At 49.6% G+C, this 16128-nt stretch overlaps 1 protein-coding gene across 32 annotated transcripts in view; it reads right to left on the bottom strand.

The window, feature by feature from the left end:
* SCLY (selenocysteine lyase) overlaps positions 1 to 16128 on the bottom strand; it is a 32220-nt gene that overhangs the window by 3432 nt on the left and 12660 nt on the right. For 22 of the 32 annotated variants that reach the window (XM_036857945.1, XM_036857961.1, XM_036857952.1 and 19 more), the window contains 7 exons: positions 14592 to 14772; positions 11289 to 11416; positions 10943 to 11107; positions 9814 to 9920; positions 3391 to 3427; positions 637 to 720; positions 50 to 149 (listed from right to left, as the gene is read on the bottom strand). In XM_036857945.1, the coding sequence (XP_036713840.1) occupies positions 50 to 149; positions 637 to 720; positions 3391 to 3427; positions 9814 to 9920; positions 10943 to 11107; positions 11289 to 11416; positions 14592 to 14772 (802 nt within the window). The other 10 variants (XR_005020602.1, XR_005020603.1, XR_005020609.1 and 7 more) reach the window with 10 other exon arrangements.

Genomic DNA, 16128 nt, shown 5'->3' with positions numbered 1-16128 from the left:
CCCAGCCCACCCCAGCCCCCAGCCAGGGAGAGCTGGGGGCAGTCGTCACCTTGCAGCTGGGGTCCCAGGATGGAGAAGTTACAGGTGTTGGGGAGTCGCTCAGTGCCTGGAAACTGGCTGTTCAGATGGATTCTCTTACCAAATTCAGCCTGGAAAATTAACAGAATATGCAGTGACATCTTCGGAGCCCCCTCCCCCCAACTGTGTGAACTTCAGACTTTCTGGAAAACAAAACCTCACTCTCGGGAATTCCCTGGCCGTCCAGGGGTTAGGGCTCTGCACTCTCACTGCCGAGGGCCTGGGTCCAATCCCTGGTTGGGGAACTAAGATCTTGCAAGCCACACGGTGTGGCAGGAAAAAAAAAAACCTCACCCTCAACGCACAGAATGATTACCTTACTGATAAGTATCTACTGATAACAGTCAGGGAGACTATGGAGAGCAAAGTTAATTGGGAGAAAAAAATTCTGAATACATTTGGGTCGTCTTCATACAATCCTTAAATATCCCGTCTCTGGTATTTCTGTCATGTGCCTGTGAAAGTCACTTGGTCTGGAGCCCCTCGTCGGGGGTCGTGGAGCCCCTCGTCGGGGGTCGCGGCCCTGGCTGCCCCCCCAGCTCGGCGCCGGGCGCTCACCGCCAGCCTCTCCTCCAGGTAGTCGCGCACATCCCGCATGTGGGCTTCGTAGGCCTCGCAGTTCTCTGCCACCAGCTCAGCCGCCTAGGAAACAGGAGGGCCCCTCAGTCACGGTAAACCAAGGGGAGCAACACAGCTTTAAGCAGCAGAGGTGATTCTTCCCGCAGACAGACAAGCGACACGGCCTCAAACTGCTCATTTTCTGGAACCTCACAAATACACAGTATGCGCCGACCGTGTGACCGGGACCGGATAAGTGCCGAGTCCCCTTCACTTGTTAACAGGAATTTACTTTTTCATGCTTCCGGATACCCCAGGGACTGGAGAGTCCCTAGCCAGTGACCAAAGGCAATCCCAGTCCTGAAGGCACGTCCATCCCAGGGACAGACACACCAGGGAAGAGGTGACCACGGTAGACCGACGGGTGGGCGCCGTGACGGGAACTCGGGGCAGCGGGGAAGGGCATTCCAGGCAAAGGCCCCGCAGGGGGAAAGGCGAGTGCTCCTGGAACAGAGTGAGCAAGGGGGACAGCGCCCCAGAGGCCCCATGACAGGCGGGATCTGAGCCTAAATGCAAGGCAGATGCACGTGGATTTTGATGAAGGGGTGAGATGCTCTGATTTGTGTGTTAGAACTGGATGCTACGTGGAGATGGATGAGGTGGCCACACACAAGACGGGGATGATCTGGCCTGGAGTCGGTACAAGAGGCAGGTCCTGGGCACCTCCTAGATTTCTCAGCTGAGAGCCTGGGTGGCAGGAGGCACCACGGGGAGAGACGCCAACGATGGAGGAGACAGAGCAGGACACATCGTGGGCTCAGAGGAAACGTTGAGGAAGCAGGTGGGACGTGGGCCTCCCAGAAGGTCAGGACCTGCCCTGAGACGTCAAGTCCAAGACAGGAGCGCAGGCTGGCATCAGAGCCACGGGACAGGGTGAGCACGGCGAGAGGGAGAGGAGGCTGGGACGGCACCCAGGAGGCGGACGGGCGAAGAGGCAGAGAAGGAGCCTCTGGGGGGAGAAGCGGTCCCACAGCTGCAGGAGGTCACAGGGCGAAATGGGGACCTCGTCGACCAGCTTCTGGGGGCAGAGCAAGGAGCAGGTGTCGGGAGGATGGCAGGGGGCGAGAGTGCGTGCGGGGCGGAGGATACGGGAAGAGGCTGGAGCGGTGAGGACCAGGGGAGGATGGTTTTAAAGGCTGGGGGAGGAACACCCCGGCAGAGGAATGTGAGGGTGCAGGAGGGGGCGGCCGCAGGGGGGCGCCTTTCTTCAGCCGGCACACGGGGAAGGGGCGGAGAGCTGCGAAGAGACCTTTACTCGCCCCAGGGGGGTCAGGATACACCTCCCAGGGGAGAGGGGGCGGGGCGCGTCCCGAGCCAGACCACACTGAGGAGGGCCAGGCTGAGCAAGGGGAGGGGGCGACAATGGTGTGCCAGCCCCCCAGCGACAGCAGGGTCAGAGGGCCTGGGCACAGGTGCAAGCCAGCAGTGAGGAAAGGGTCACGGCTGCAGAACGGAGCGGAGGGGCCTGCGGCTGCAGCGCTGCCACCTAACCCTCATCAGGAAGATCTCCAAGAAGCTGCCCCTCTGTCCCCATCTTGGGGGGCGGGGCGGGCAGCCAGTCTCGGGGAGGTGGGGTAACTGGACCCAGGGGATGAGCAAACCTGTGGTCATGACGTCACTGCTTTTAATATTAGAAGAGACTTGAGAAAAGATACTTCCCTTTTAAAGGCTCAGCGTATGGAACCCACTCCACAGATCTTAAAAAGCACATCTCCAGGTTGATAAATAAAATTCGAGGTTTCTCTTATGTTGGTCTGTTTCTTGGGATCATGAACGTGATCCCTCCTAAAGCCAGGATACCTATTAAAGCTGCTGGGAAACTGATGTGAGATCACAGAAAATACGCGCTCTGGTCTCTGCCCTGGACCAGGCACAGAGCTCCTGAGACCCCTGGAATTTCCTAAGTGATTAGAGCCTGAGGAGCAGCCTTTATTCTAATATTTGGTCTTGGACTCTGGTTCCTGCTGCCGAGCTCCTAAATCCCTTGGCATTTCCTGGGTGATAGTGTCTTTTGCTCTAATGAGGAGACCCTGGGTGGGCTCCTGGATAGGGGCTGGTCACCGAGCCGTGATTAAAAGCTTGGAATTTCTTTAGAGGGGAGAGGGGCTGGAAATGGAGTTAATGATTGATCAAAGCCTCCATAAAAACCTCAACAGTGTGGGTTCAGAGAGCTTCCAGGTTGCTGATCACAGAGGTGCTAGGAGGGTGGTGCCTGGAGAGGGCATGGAAGCCCCTTCCCACATCCCCTGCCCTACATTCCTCTTCCTTCTGGATGCTCACCTGTATCCTTTATCATATCCTCTCATAATAAACCAGTAATCTAGTTTCTCTGAGTTCTGTGAGCTGTGCTGGCAAATACACTGAACTCAAGGAGGGGCCATGGGAACCTCTGGTTTACAGCTGGTTGGTCAGAAGTGCAGGTGACAGTCGGCATCTGAAGTTGTGGGTGCCCACAACTGAGCCCTTAGCCTGTGGGATCTGACAGCAACTCTGGGTAGACAGTGTCAGAATTGAGCTGAATTGTAGGACACCCAGCTGGTGCCACAGAATTGCTGGGTGGGGACCCCCAACCCCGCACATCTGGTGTCAGAAGTGTGGTGAGTGTGGCAGTGGTGAGAGTGAGGCGGAAACACAGGAGGAAGACATCGACGGACAACGCAACGGCTTCAGCCGTCCGAGGTCACCAAGGCTTACCTTCCCAAGGCCGGCAATCATCGGGGTGTTCTCTGTCCTGTAAGAGACAAGGGATTCAATCCTATTGCCATGCAAAGCAATTAACAAACATCCCCGGAAGGAGTCCTGTCTATCTGAAAGTCAGGTGTTCAAATAAAAACAGTCACACCAACATCTTTCCTAAACAAGGGCAGCTGCCAGCCCCCAAACCCTCGTCATCGCCCAGGGACAGTAGACATGGCTCACCGTGGGCAATATACAGTGGGTGTCCAAGTGACAATTCTACCTGGACCCGCCTCCTACCCAGGAGAAAGCCCTCCTCTGACTGCAGGCCCCAGAGCCCCCCTCTTTGGTCCCCCTGCCAAACCAGGTGAGGGTCTGAGGAACTCACTCCCCGCCCCGTTCCCTTCAGCTGACGTTTCAGCTGAAGCCTCTCAACTGTAATATGGGATGAATCTTTTGTTACTAGAGACTTGGGGCGTAGTGTGTGTGTTCGGGGGGGCTGTGCAGGAGGGGACAGGAACACCCCCGAAGACCAGGGGTTCCCATACACTGATGTTAACAAACTGAAAAACAACTCTTCACTCTATTTCAGGAAAAACAAAACAAAACACTAACTTAATTTTCTTAGTTTTACATTTTGGCTAAATAAAGTTGTCTTAAACCTTTGGAGCTGGTTACTGCTTGTTAACTAACAGAGAGCAAGATAAGTGAGCGCACAGCACAGGTATGACAGGAAACGAGATGCCACTGGTCATCTTTGAACAAGCTTATTGGTCAGGACTGTCCCCGGAGACGGGCTCTGACACCTGGGGGTGGTTTGGGAGAACGAGGCGCTCCGGGCTCTGTCCTAGGCTGGGAGATCCCGAATGTCATCCCTCTCTGGGCCTCACCCTTCTCTGTAGGACGATACGGTCAGACCAGAAGCACCTCTCAAGGCCTGTGACTTGTGACTGGCTGTAGGCATGGCCAGGGTGGCCCAGCTGGGCCCCAGTCTGGGACCTGGAGCCCACGCGCACTAGCCCAGCGCTGCGGTCAGGCCTGTCCCACCTCCACGCCCACCCGGGGCCATGCACACCCTGCTCTCACACCTGTCCACCCACGGAGCTGCCCACTATGGCTCCTGGCACAGCTGATGTTCTGCCTTTCTTCCTTTTTTAATTAAACTCTTTATTTTGACAGAATGCAGATTCACATGCAATTGTAAGAAACAGCACAGAGACATCCTGCGTACCCTTTACTCGGTTTCCCCCAAGTAACACTGTAGGACAGTATCACAACCAGGATACTGACAAGACACAGACATTCCCACCACCACAAAGACCCTTCCTGCTGGCCTTTTATAACCACACCCACTTTTATAACCCACACCCTTCAGCCCTCCTTCCCTCTTTAACCTCTGGCAACCGCTAATCTGTTCTCCACATCTGTAATTCTGTCATTTCAAGAATGTCACATAGATGGAACCACAGAGTTTAACTTTGAGGGACTGGCTTTTTTCATTCACCAAAATTCTCTGGAGATTCTTCCAGGCTGCTGTGTATCAGTGGTTCACTCCTTCTCATTACTGAGCAGGGTCCCATGGCACGGATGTGCCCCCGCTGATGTAACGCTCACTCGTTAAAGGACATCTGGGTTGTTTGCAGTTTGTGGCTATTATAAATAAAGCTGCTAAATACTTCTGTGTACGGGTTTTGCTTGTGAACGTAAGTCTTCATTTCTCTGGGATAAATGTTCAGGAATGAAATTCCTAGGTTGTATGGTAGTTGCATATTTACTTTTTAAAGAAACTGCCAAACTGTTTTCCAGAGCAGCTGTACCATTTTACATTCCCACCAGCCAAGTATGAATGAGCAAGTTTCTTTCCATCTTGGCCAGCATTTGGTGTGGTCACTATTTTTTACATTAGCCACTCTGACAAGTCTGTAGTGATGGCATCTCCTTGTGGTTTTAATTTGTATTTTGCTAGTAGCTAATGATGTTGAACATCTTTTTGTGTGCTTATTTGCTATCCTCTTTGGTGAAATGTGTTCCGTCTTTTGCCCATTTTTTGACTGAATTGTTTGGGGTCTTTTTGCCACTGAGTTTTGAGAGTTCTTTATATATTCTAGGTGCTAGTCCTTTGTCGGATCTGTCATTTGAAAACATTTTCTCCTAATGTGTAGCTTGTCTTTTCATCCTCTTAACAAAGTCTTTTTTTTTTTTAATTAATTAATTTATTTATTTTTGGCTGTGTTGGGTCTTTGTTTCTGTGCGAGGGCTTTCTCTAGTTGCGGCGAGCGGGGGCCACTCTTCATCGCGGTGTGCGGGCCTCTCACTATCACGGCCTCTCTTGTTGCGGAGCACAGGCTCCAGACGCGCAGGCTCAGTAGTTGTGGCTCACGGGCCTAGGTGCTCCGCGGCATGTGGGATCTTCCCAGACCAGGGCTCGAACCCGTGTCCCCTGCATTAGCAGGCAGATTCTCAACCACTGTGCCACCAGGGAAGCCCCCCTCTTAACAAAGTCTTTTGCAAGGCAAAAAGTTTTAAATTTTGATGAAGTTCAATTAAATTTTGATGAAGTTCCATTTATCAATTTTTGGGTGTTCTTAGGCTTGACACCACAAGCACATCCATTTTATGCTGTGGTGTCAAGTCTAAGAACTCTTTGCTTAGCCCTAGATCCTGAAGATTTTTTCCTATTTTTTTCTAAAAGTTTTATAGTTTTATGTTTTACATTTCAGTTCAGGATCTATTTTGAGTTACATTTTATAAGGTGTGAGACTTAGGCTGAGGTGTACTTTGCCTGTGGATGCCTTGAGTGCCCCAGCACCATATGCTGAAAGGCTATCTCATATTAGGTGAATTGTGTTAGCTTTTTGACGAAGTAGTCCTCTTCATCTGAGTTATCAAATTCATGTGTGTAGGGTTGTTTGTGGCACTCCTTTATTATTCTTTTGAGGTCTGTAGGGTCCGTAGTGATACCTTGTTTCATTCTTGATATTGGCAATTTGTTTCTTCTTTTTCTTTGTCAGTCTTGCTAGAGGTTTGTCAATTTTATCGATGTTTTCACAGAGCCAGCTCTTCAATTCATTGATTTTTTAAGTCATTTTTGTTTTTAATTTCATTGACTTCTATTTGCATCTTTATTATTTCCTTCCGTTTGCTTTGGGTTTATTTTGCTCTACATTTTCTAGGTTCTTCAGATGGGAGCTTAGATTATTACCTTGAGATTCTCTCTGTTGTCTAACATGTGATTTGGTGCTATAAATTTCCCTCTCAGCAGTTCTTTAACTGTGTCTCTCAAATTTTGGTAAATGTATTTTCATTTTCATTCATTTCAGTGTATTTAGTGAGACTTCTTCTTTGCCTCATGGATTATTTATAAGTATGCTGTTTGTTTCTAAGTGTCTGGAGACTTTCCTATTACCTTCCTATTATTGATTTTTAGTTTGATTCCACTGTGGTTAAAGAATACACTCTGTATGATTTCAGTAAATGTACTGAGGTTTGTTTAATGGTACAGAATATGATTTATCTTAGTGTATATTCCGTGGCACTTAAAAAGAATGTGTATTTTGCTGTTGTTGGGTGGAGTGTTCCAAACAGGTTGATTAGATCCTGTTGGTTGATGGGTGTTACTGCATTCTTCTATACCTTAGCCAATTTTTGTCTAGTTGTTCTATCCATTGTTGAGGGAAGGGTGTTGAAGCCTCCATCTATAATTGTGGATTTGTCTATTTTTCCTTTCAGTTTAGTTTGGTTTTTTTTTTCCTCACATATTTTTCAGCTCTACTGTTTAGTGCATCCACATTAGGATTGCTATGTCTTCTTGGTGGACTGATTCTTTTATCATTATATAATTCCCCCTGCCTCCCCCATGCTTGGTAATTTTCTATTTTCTTTGCTCTGGAGTCTCCTTTATCTCATGTAATATAGCCATTCCTGCTTTCCTTAGATTAATGTTAGTGTGATACACTTTTTTCCACCCTTTACTTTCAACTTGCTTCTTGCTATATTTGAAGCAAGTTTCTTATAGACAGCATATAGTTGGATCCGTTTTTTAAATTTTTATTCTGCCAATCTCTGCCTTTTAATTGGAATATTTATACCATTTACATTTAATGTAATTATTGATGTTTGGGCTTAAGTCTTCCATTTTATTTTTTCTCTGTTTTCTTTTTCCTACCTTTCTGTGGGTCACTTAAACAGTTTTCAGAAGTTCAAGTGAAGAACAGAAACCTTACCTCCTTTTACATCCCTTTACCCTCCCCCATTCATAATATAATTATCTTAAATATTTCTTCCACATACATTTTGAACCACATCAGACAGTGCTATGATTTTTGCTTAGGCCATCAAACATAATTTAGAAAACTGAAGAGAAGGAAAGTCTATTTTATTTACCCATATTTTTGTTCACCATGCTCCTTCTCCCTGATGTTCCAAGGTTCCTTCTTTTACTGTTTCCTTTCTGTGTAAAGAACTTCTTTAGTCATTTTTAGCATAGGTTTTCTGGTGACAAATTCTGTTAGTTTTCTCCTTCATCTGAGAATGTCTTGATTTCCTCTTCGTTCCTGAAGGATATTTCTGCTGTTTTTAATTTGGCTTGACAGTTCTTTTCTTTGAGCACTTGAAAATTTTTGCATACTTCCTCTGGCCTCCATGGCTTCAGATGAGTAATCTACTGTCATTCGAATTATTTTTTTCCTATAGATAAGGTGTTATTTATTCTTTCCTCTGGCTCCTTTCAAGATTTTTCTTTGTCTTTCATTTACAGAAGTTTATTTTTTATGTCTTAGGGTAGATTTCTTTTGGTTTATCCTGTTTGGGTTTTGTTCAGCTTCTTGAATCTGTGGGTTTATGTCTCTTGCCAAATTTGGGAAGTTTTCAGCCATTATTTCTTCAAGTTCTTTTTCATCCCACCCTCTTTCTCCTATCCCTCCAGGACCTCAACGAAATGAATGTTAGATCTTTTGTTATAGTCCCACAGGTCCCCAGAGGCTCTGTTCAATCTTCTTCCAGTCTACTTCCTGTCTGTTTTTTATATTGGTTACTTCTATTGTTCTTTCAGTTCACTCTTTCCTCTGTTGCCCCTATTCTGCTGGTGAGCCTGTCCACTGAGCTTTTTACTTTGGCTGTTGTAGTTTTTAGTTCTAAAATTGCTGTTTAGTTCTTCTCTACATCTTCTTCTTCTTTGCTGACACTTTCTATTTCTTCTGTTTCGAGTGTGTTCATAATTGCTCATTAAAGCATTTTTATTGTTTTTGCCTTAAAATCTCTTATCAGATAATTCTAACATCTTTGTCATCTCAGTGTTGGCATCTATTGATCGTCTTTTTTCTTTGATTTAAGATCTTTCTGGTTCTCAGTATGATGAGCGATTTTCAGTTGAAACCTGGACATCCCTATGTCGTTATGAGTCTGGATGTTTCTTAACCCTTCCGTATTAGCTGTCTTTTTTTGACCTTCCTCTGGCAGGAGGAGTGTGCCAACTGACTACTGCCAAGCGGGGGTAGACGTCCAGATTCCCTCCTTGGCCTGTGTCAACATCCAAGAGGAGAACACACCTTGTTAGTGATGGGTATGGGTGGAAGCCCAGGGTGCCCACGTGGTCTCCACTGACACCTTGGTGGGGTGCACAACTGTGGTGGGGCAAAAGTCCTGGCTCTTCACTAGGCCCTCCCTGCCTGACACAGGAAGGGCATGGGGCTCTTGTCACAGCCTGTGTGGGTGAAGTCTGGGCTCCCTATTCTCCTCTGTGGCACAGGTGGGGGTGGTGGCAGTTTACCATGGTGACTGGCTGGAGGAAAGCAGGTGTTGTCTACAAGTTCTCTGTGTTGCTGGGCCCTCCTTTCCCTGGCCCACTGGCTGGAGAGGGAGGGCTCTCTTGGGCATTTCTCACCAGCCCTTATTGGTGTTTCCGAGTTGCTGGCTTCCCCTGCTCTAATTCTGGAATAAAGGGAGCAGGAGAAACCCTAGGGAACTCACCACACGTTGTCTGTTTCTTCCTCTTGTTATCAAGTTTCTGACAACACATGTGGTGCTGGTACCACCTCATTCCCTGGTTAAAACACCCCTCAGGTCATGGGGACACAGGAGCTTTCAGGGAGGAAACCAGGTGCTTCTACGTGGCCCTGCTCACCCCACAGTCAAGAGAAGGGCAGCACATCTCAGCCGGGGGGCTCCGGTGGCACCTCTTTGGTGGGCTGGGCCAAAATAACAAAAGGAACTGGATGCTTTGAAGCAGCTGAAAAAGACTTCCTTCATCTGCTTTGAATCATCCCCAACGAGACTGCAGATCCGTGAGTCCTAAGTGTAGAACCGGCCAGGGGAGCCACGTCTGACTCAGTGGAGATGAGAGCGCTGTGCTATCACCGTGCTTCCAAGAGACGGGGGAGCCACTGCCCTACATACAGACAACACAGCCAGCGGGCCAGACACCTCGTTAAACTTCTACCTTACCCTGGCCTGAAATTCCGCTCTTGTCCACCTCCAAACAGCATAGGGTACAGAGGGGTGAGTTCACCGAGCCCTCGGATGTAAAGTGCTCCAATCCTGGGGCCATAGAACTGAAAGAAAAGTCAATCATTTATTCAACAAGAACCTTCTGGGGACCTTCTCCATATACGTATTGAGAGGCCCACAGAGATACTCTACGACATCCGGGCCCACCTCCTCTGGTCCCGCAGGTGGTCACCCAGCCCCACTGCAGACACGTGGGGGTCACAGAAGCCTTCGGGTGGGGGCAGGTGCTGGAGTCTGGTCCCCAGCTCGGGGGCAGCAGGGCACCTGCACGGCGCATGGGAGACTCTGTGAAGGAGAGGGGCTGGAGAGAGAGATGGCCAAGGGCTGTCCTGCGGATGACTCCACGCTCTCAAATCCACATTAGCTAGAAATCTTAAGGGCTGCCGTGTCAGGCCAGCACCTCACACCCTTGGGAATCAGCTGAGGGGAACTTACTAAAAATAGTCCAGCTTCTAGTCAGCTGCTGGAAAGATGAGCAAAAGCTTCAGAAGGGTCTTCACTGTTAACTATTTCCCCAGCATACCCGAGAGATGAGGGCCGTGAAAACCACACCCTCACACTCAGAGCCACACTTTGAGTCAAGTTAGAGAGGCCATCATTCTTGAACCCTGCATCTTCCCGTCCCTGGGTGGGGGGCTGAGTGGGCTGAGGAGGGGTCTGCACGCACTCTCTGGGCTGCAGAGGTCACTCACTCCCGGGCTAAACCCACCTGTGACCTCCACTCCCCCCACCCTCCCCCCGACCCCGCCTCTCCCCCTCCCACTCCCCCCTTCCCCCTCCCCCGATGGCCTTGCCTGGCCTCCCCGCTTCCTACCCCGTATGGGCTGCGCTGCCCAGCGTCCCCAGCGGGCACTCAGCCCTCGGCATCCTAGCTCTGCCGGGCTCTCCTCTGAGCTGCCGAGGCCGGGGCCGCGGTCTGCCCATCACCATGACCCAGGGCCTCGCTGGGCATGCGCGTCGGGTGCACCGGTGATGGAGGACGAGCGGGGCCGCGGGCTCTGCTCGCAGGTGAGCCTGGCGTCGAGGCGTCTCCCCGGCAGGAGGGCAGGAAGGCGGACGGACGCACCTTGTGGCCCACGATGGTCAGGAAGTCCACGCCCAGGTCCCGCACGTCCACGCGCCGCTTCCCCAAGGCCTGGGCGGCGTCCGTGTGCACGAGCACCCCCGGCAGCCCGCCCGCCGCCCGCTGCTGGTTCAGGGCTCGGACTCGCCGGCTGATCTCGGGCACCGGCTGCAGAGGGAGAAACACACGGCTGAGTGTGTTGATTTGATGAAGACGGAATGAAAGAAACGAGGAGTTGTTAATGAGGACACAGCAAAAAGTTCCCGAACTGAAGAACAGGGGAGAGAAGAGGCGGGGGCTGGGAAGCCGGAGTCCCCACTCCCTCTTCCTAAGAGGGACAGCCACTCACCATGATGACGCCTGTCTCGTTATTGGCCAGCATGATGGTCACGAGGCACGTGGCCGGGCGGACGGCCGCCAGGATGTCCTCAGCCTCCGCCTGCCCGTTTACCTTGGACACGGGGACAAAGGTGACCTCTGAGGAATAAGACACAAGTATGAGGTCAAACCCACAAAGTATCCTTTCTGGAACGTTTACTTAGACACAGTGAAAAAAGCAATTTATCATAAAGGTTCAGAAAACTCTGAAGAAGGAATATGAGCCCCCTTTATCGCCCCGCCCACAGACAACCGGCTTGAAGGCTTCGTCAATGAGCTTCAACTGGGGGGCTGTCTGGGGACACCCTGTTCCGCCTCTAAGGGACCCGCAAGCAGCTGAGACACCCTCAGTTCATGGGAGCGTCTCGAGGCGCTAAGTGCTTAACCTTCCCTCACTCGGCACTGACCCAGCCTTTGTTAAGCACCTACCGTGTGCCAGGCGCTGCTCCAGGCCCCTAGAATCCTACTACTGCAGATGGAAAATAACGAGAGGTGACCAAATCGGGGTTTGGGGTTCAAAATGGTGAAGACAAACGCACCCACTGTCCCCTCAAGGTCCCACTGAAACGAGAGAACGGATATATTTCTCGATAAGGGCGACCACCTGTGGACAAGGAATTTTGAGCAATGCCCGGAATACAGAAAGATGATGTCATTAGACTAAGAGCATCAGGGAAAACCCACCCAGGACACTGATAGGCGAAAACTAACTCCACAGAAAGTAGGAAAGGATCCAGAGGCCATCCACGTTCAGGGTGCACTTGTGGAGAGCAGGGTGGGGGCCGACTGCCGAGGCAGGCAGAGGACCAGGTCCTGACAGATAAGGACCCCCGCCTCATACCCAGCAAGTGGGTGGCAGCAGCGCTGGCCTCGACAGCAGGCGGGCTCGGGGGTGGGCGGGCGCTGCGGGGCAGCAAGGGAAGGGCGGAGCTGGTGCATCCACTACGGGACTCAAAGGGGAGCAAAGGAAGGGCCACTCTGGCCAGGACTTCTGTCTTTTTATTAAGTGTATGAGCACCTGCTCAACACCATCAACCCTCAGGGAGGCGCAGATCAAAACCCCCATGAGCTCCCACTTCACACCCGCTAGGACGGCTGTTACAGAAAACACAGACACTAACACATGGTGGCGAGGACGTGGAGAAATTGGAGCCCCCGGGCACTGCTGGTGGGAATGTAAAATGGTGCAGCTACTGCAGAATACAGAGGTTAGGGTTAAACACCGCGATACTTCAAAAGGTGAAACAGAGCTACCACATGACACAGCAGTTCCACTCCTGGGTATATACTCAAGAGAAACAAAAACATTCGTCCACACAAAAACGTCTACACAAATGCTCACAATGGCATTATTCGTAGTATCAAATGTCCATCAAATGTTCATCAACTGACGAATGGATAAAATGTGAACATTATTCACCCATAAAAAGGAATGGAATACTGACACAGGCTACAACGTGGATGAACCCTGAAAACATGATGCTAAGTGAAAGAAGCCAATTACAAAAGACCACATATCATGTGACTCCATTCATATGAAAGTCCAGAATGGGGAAATCTCCAGAGACAGAATGTATTAGTGGTTGCCCAGGGCTGAGGGAAACAGAGTTACAGTTAACAGATGCGAGGTTCTTTTGAGGGTCAGGAAATGCTCTCTAATTGACTGTGGTGGTGGTTGCACAACTCTGTGAATTCGCTAAAAACTACTGAATCGTACACTTCAAACGGGTGAAGAGTATCATACGTGAGTTCCATCTCCATAAAGCTGACATATGTATTAAAAAACAACAACAGCAACAACTGGACCGTGTGGAGGTGGAGGGGTGTGAGACAGTTGAGGTCAAGTCCCCATTTTATACCAGGGAGTCAACAAATAGATGCTTGAGTTAATAAACTAAGAAATGGAGATTATTAAGTATTAAAGTGGAAGTAATTAAAGTGATAATGCCAACCATGAGAAAAACTGAAGGCAAACTTGAGGGGCGCTGCCTCCGAGGAGCAGGACTGGGGGGTGTGGGGAAGACGGGGGGGTGGGGAAGACGGGGGGTGTGGGGAAGACGGGGGGTGTGGGGAAGACGGGGGGTGTGGGGAAGACGGGGGGTGTGGGGAAGACGGGGGGTGTGGGGAAGACGGGGGGGTGGGGAAGATGGGGGCGTGGGGAAGATGGGGGGCGTGGGGAAGATGGGGGGGGTGGGGAAGAACCTTTACTTTACAGCAATACTTGAAGCCTTTCTGTCATCTTTAGGTGCACGCCTATTCTTTGTAAAAACGTGTACAATTTTAAACAAGAGGTGAAATGTAACAGCAACTAATAACAATGTATTAAGTTGCCCTTCCCTGTACCTGAGACACAGAAAAAAAGGCACCAGGGATTAAGAGGAAGGACAGTTTAAACAAGAAGTTGGACCTGACTTTTTTTTAGTTAGAGTGGTGCATCAAGAGAAAAACCTTTCCAGTGGTCAAAGGGGAAAAGTGGTAACAAGGCTCACAGTCAAACCGAGCAGCTCTGGCACAACCCCTTTATCTTTAAGATAAACACTCTCCCCTGCCTCCCCTTCAGGTTTCCAGGCAGATTAGGTAAGAAGGCAAATGCTGCGGAGAAAACCAGTCTTATTCCAAGGAGAGGTCAACCCTGGCTGTCTTGGGACAAATGTCTCTTACGTTTTCAAAGGCTAGCATCTATACCCTGTGTCTCGAGATGTCACATCACAGGAAAAGTGAAAGGACCAGAAGTAACCAGGGCCACTGCCACTGCTGCGCAGGCCCCACCTGCCCCTCAGACTGCCTGGCCAGGTGCACCTTCCGGTGGGGCCCCAGCACCCCCCCCACCACCCGCCTCTGCTCCCCTCACCCCGGGAGGCCCTCACCTCCCCTCTGAGATAACAGGCTCCCAGCAGGGGTGCACTTATTCTTGTTTTTACCACCAGAAGTTGATGTCTATTGGATCCTTTTTGTTTCTACCAGAGGGAGTGCAAGCCAAGATTCAATCATTAAAATCAAATAATGAAAAGCACGGGTTAGCATTTCTAGGCATGCTATTAAATATACACGTATTTATCATATACAAGAGTCTGACGTATCAGGCGGTGATAAACGACCAGTTCCACGCACTGGTGATTGATTTCTCCCTCAGGGAAAATCTGGAAGGACAGGCCTTGTAACCTTCGCCCCTGGGCACAGCCAGGAGCCCAAGCGTCAGAGGGTAAATGATTCACCAGGGCGCCTGGGTCGGGCCGGGGTGGCCCCGCCGGACCTCAGCCAGCTGCCCACTCACCGGCCACTTGTTCTTCCACCAGGTGCTCCAGGGGCAGGCGGATGGAGTCGTGTTCCACGGTGCAAGTGATGATGTGAGGCAGGGCCCCCTCCACTGGGCTGGGATGCTCGGCCGTGTCCCCCACTGCGGCATGGATTTTGTGGAAATGTTTCACCACAGAATGGATTACTAAATTATTTGACTGCAGAGACAGAGCAGAAAAATCATTTATGAAAACTATCCTAAGGGGAGACTTAGAGTAACAATCTCTCTCATTTGTAGTTTCCTTTGTAGCTAACATTTAAAAAGAAAACAACCAAACAAAAAAACGGTCTCAAAGAAAATCAGCTCCTGAGCTGCATCTTCTGAAAGGCCTAACTACAAAGATTTGGGGGTTTTCAACTTTCATAAATGTCGGAATTCGTTTCCAGTGGATTACGCAGGCTTTTTGTTAAGCAACATTATGCATTTTAAAATTTTTCTAAATCTGTCAAAAAAGAATATTTTGCCCAGGCGACCATCGCTGGTGGGAATGTGAACTGGCACAAACTCTGTTAAGGGCCATCTGGCATATCTATCAAACAGGCCCTCTGACCCAGGAAGTCTAGTTCTTGGACTTGATCCTACAGCGACACTTGCACAGAAGCAAAATGATGGATGTAAAAGGTTACTGGTTAAGTGTACAATGACGTAACAGCAAAACCTTAGGAAACCCTTCACCGTCTATCAATAAGGGGACTTGTTCAGTGGACCCCAAGCAGATGTAAAAGCACAGAGGGAATGCCCCAAGGGCTGATGCCAGAGATCTCAAAGGCACTTGTTAAATGAAAAAAGGTAGCAAGCATTATATGCAGCATCATACAATTTGTATAAAAAGGGCGAGATACATACACATTTGCTTATACATCCCCAAAATCCTTGAAGAGGTAAAAAGGGAAGGGGAAAAGAATATATAAATCTACACACTTAATCTGTTTTTAAGGCAAAGGCTCTCTCTGCAGGACTCGACAGAAACTAACAATACTGGTCTCCTGTATTGGAGAGGAAGTGGATAACTGAGGGGATGGGTGGGAGATTTTTTTTTTTAAGGACCTTTTCTCTCATTGCTAAATACAACATATACACAGAAAAGTGTGTAAAATAGAAATGTAAGTTTCATGAGAAAGCATGACAGTGAAGGCCTGAGTAACCGTGACCTGGGTCAAGACGAAAACATGACCCACAGCAGGAAACACCTCCCACCCGCCCTCAATCACTGCCCCACCCCCATGCCAGCTAACCTCCACCCTGATTTGTATGGTAATCATTTCCTTGCTTTTCTTTATGCTTTTCCTTCCTATGTAAGGATCCCTAAGTGATTTTGCTTATTTTGCCTCTTTTTGACCTTCAAATGAATGGAACTGGACTGAATTAATTTTTCTCTAAACTGAAGATCCAACCTATTCGAGTATCTGAAGGCACCGCCCAGTGGGAAGGCGGTGGCTGCGCTTGTCCTGTGCTGAGGGGACCACACACTGTCACCCGGCGCTCGGAGGACTTAAAAGGCACTGAGAGTCTA

This window comes from Balaenoptera musculus, chromosome 7 (assembly GCF_009873245.2).
Source record: "Balaenoptera musculus isolate JJ_BM4_2016_0621 chromosome 7, mBalMus1.pri.v3, whole genome shotgun sequence".
Classification (NCBI taxonomy): Eukaryota; Metazoa; Chordata; class Mammalia; order Artiodactyla; family Balaenopteridae; genus Balaenoptera; species Balaenoptera musculus.
The sequence above is the reverse complement of the archived record's forward strand: the minus strand, read 5'-3'. Positions and strand labels throughout refer to the sequence as shown.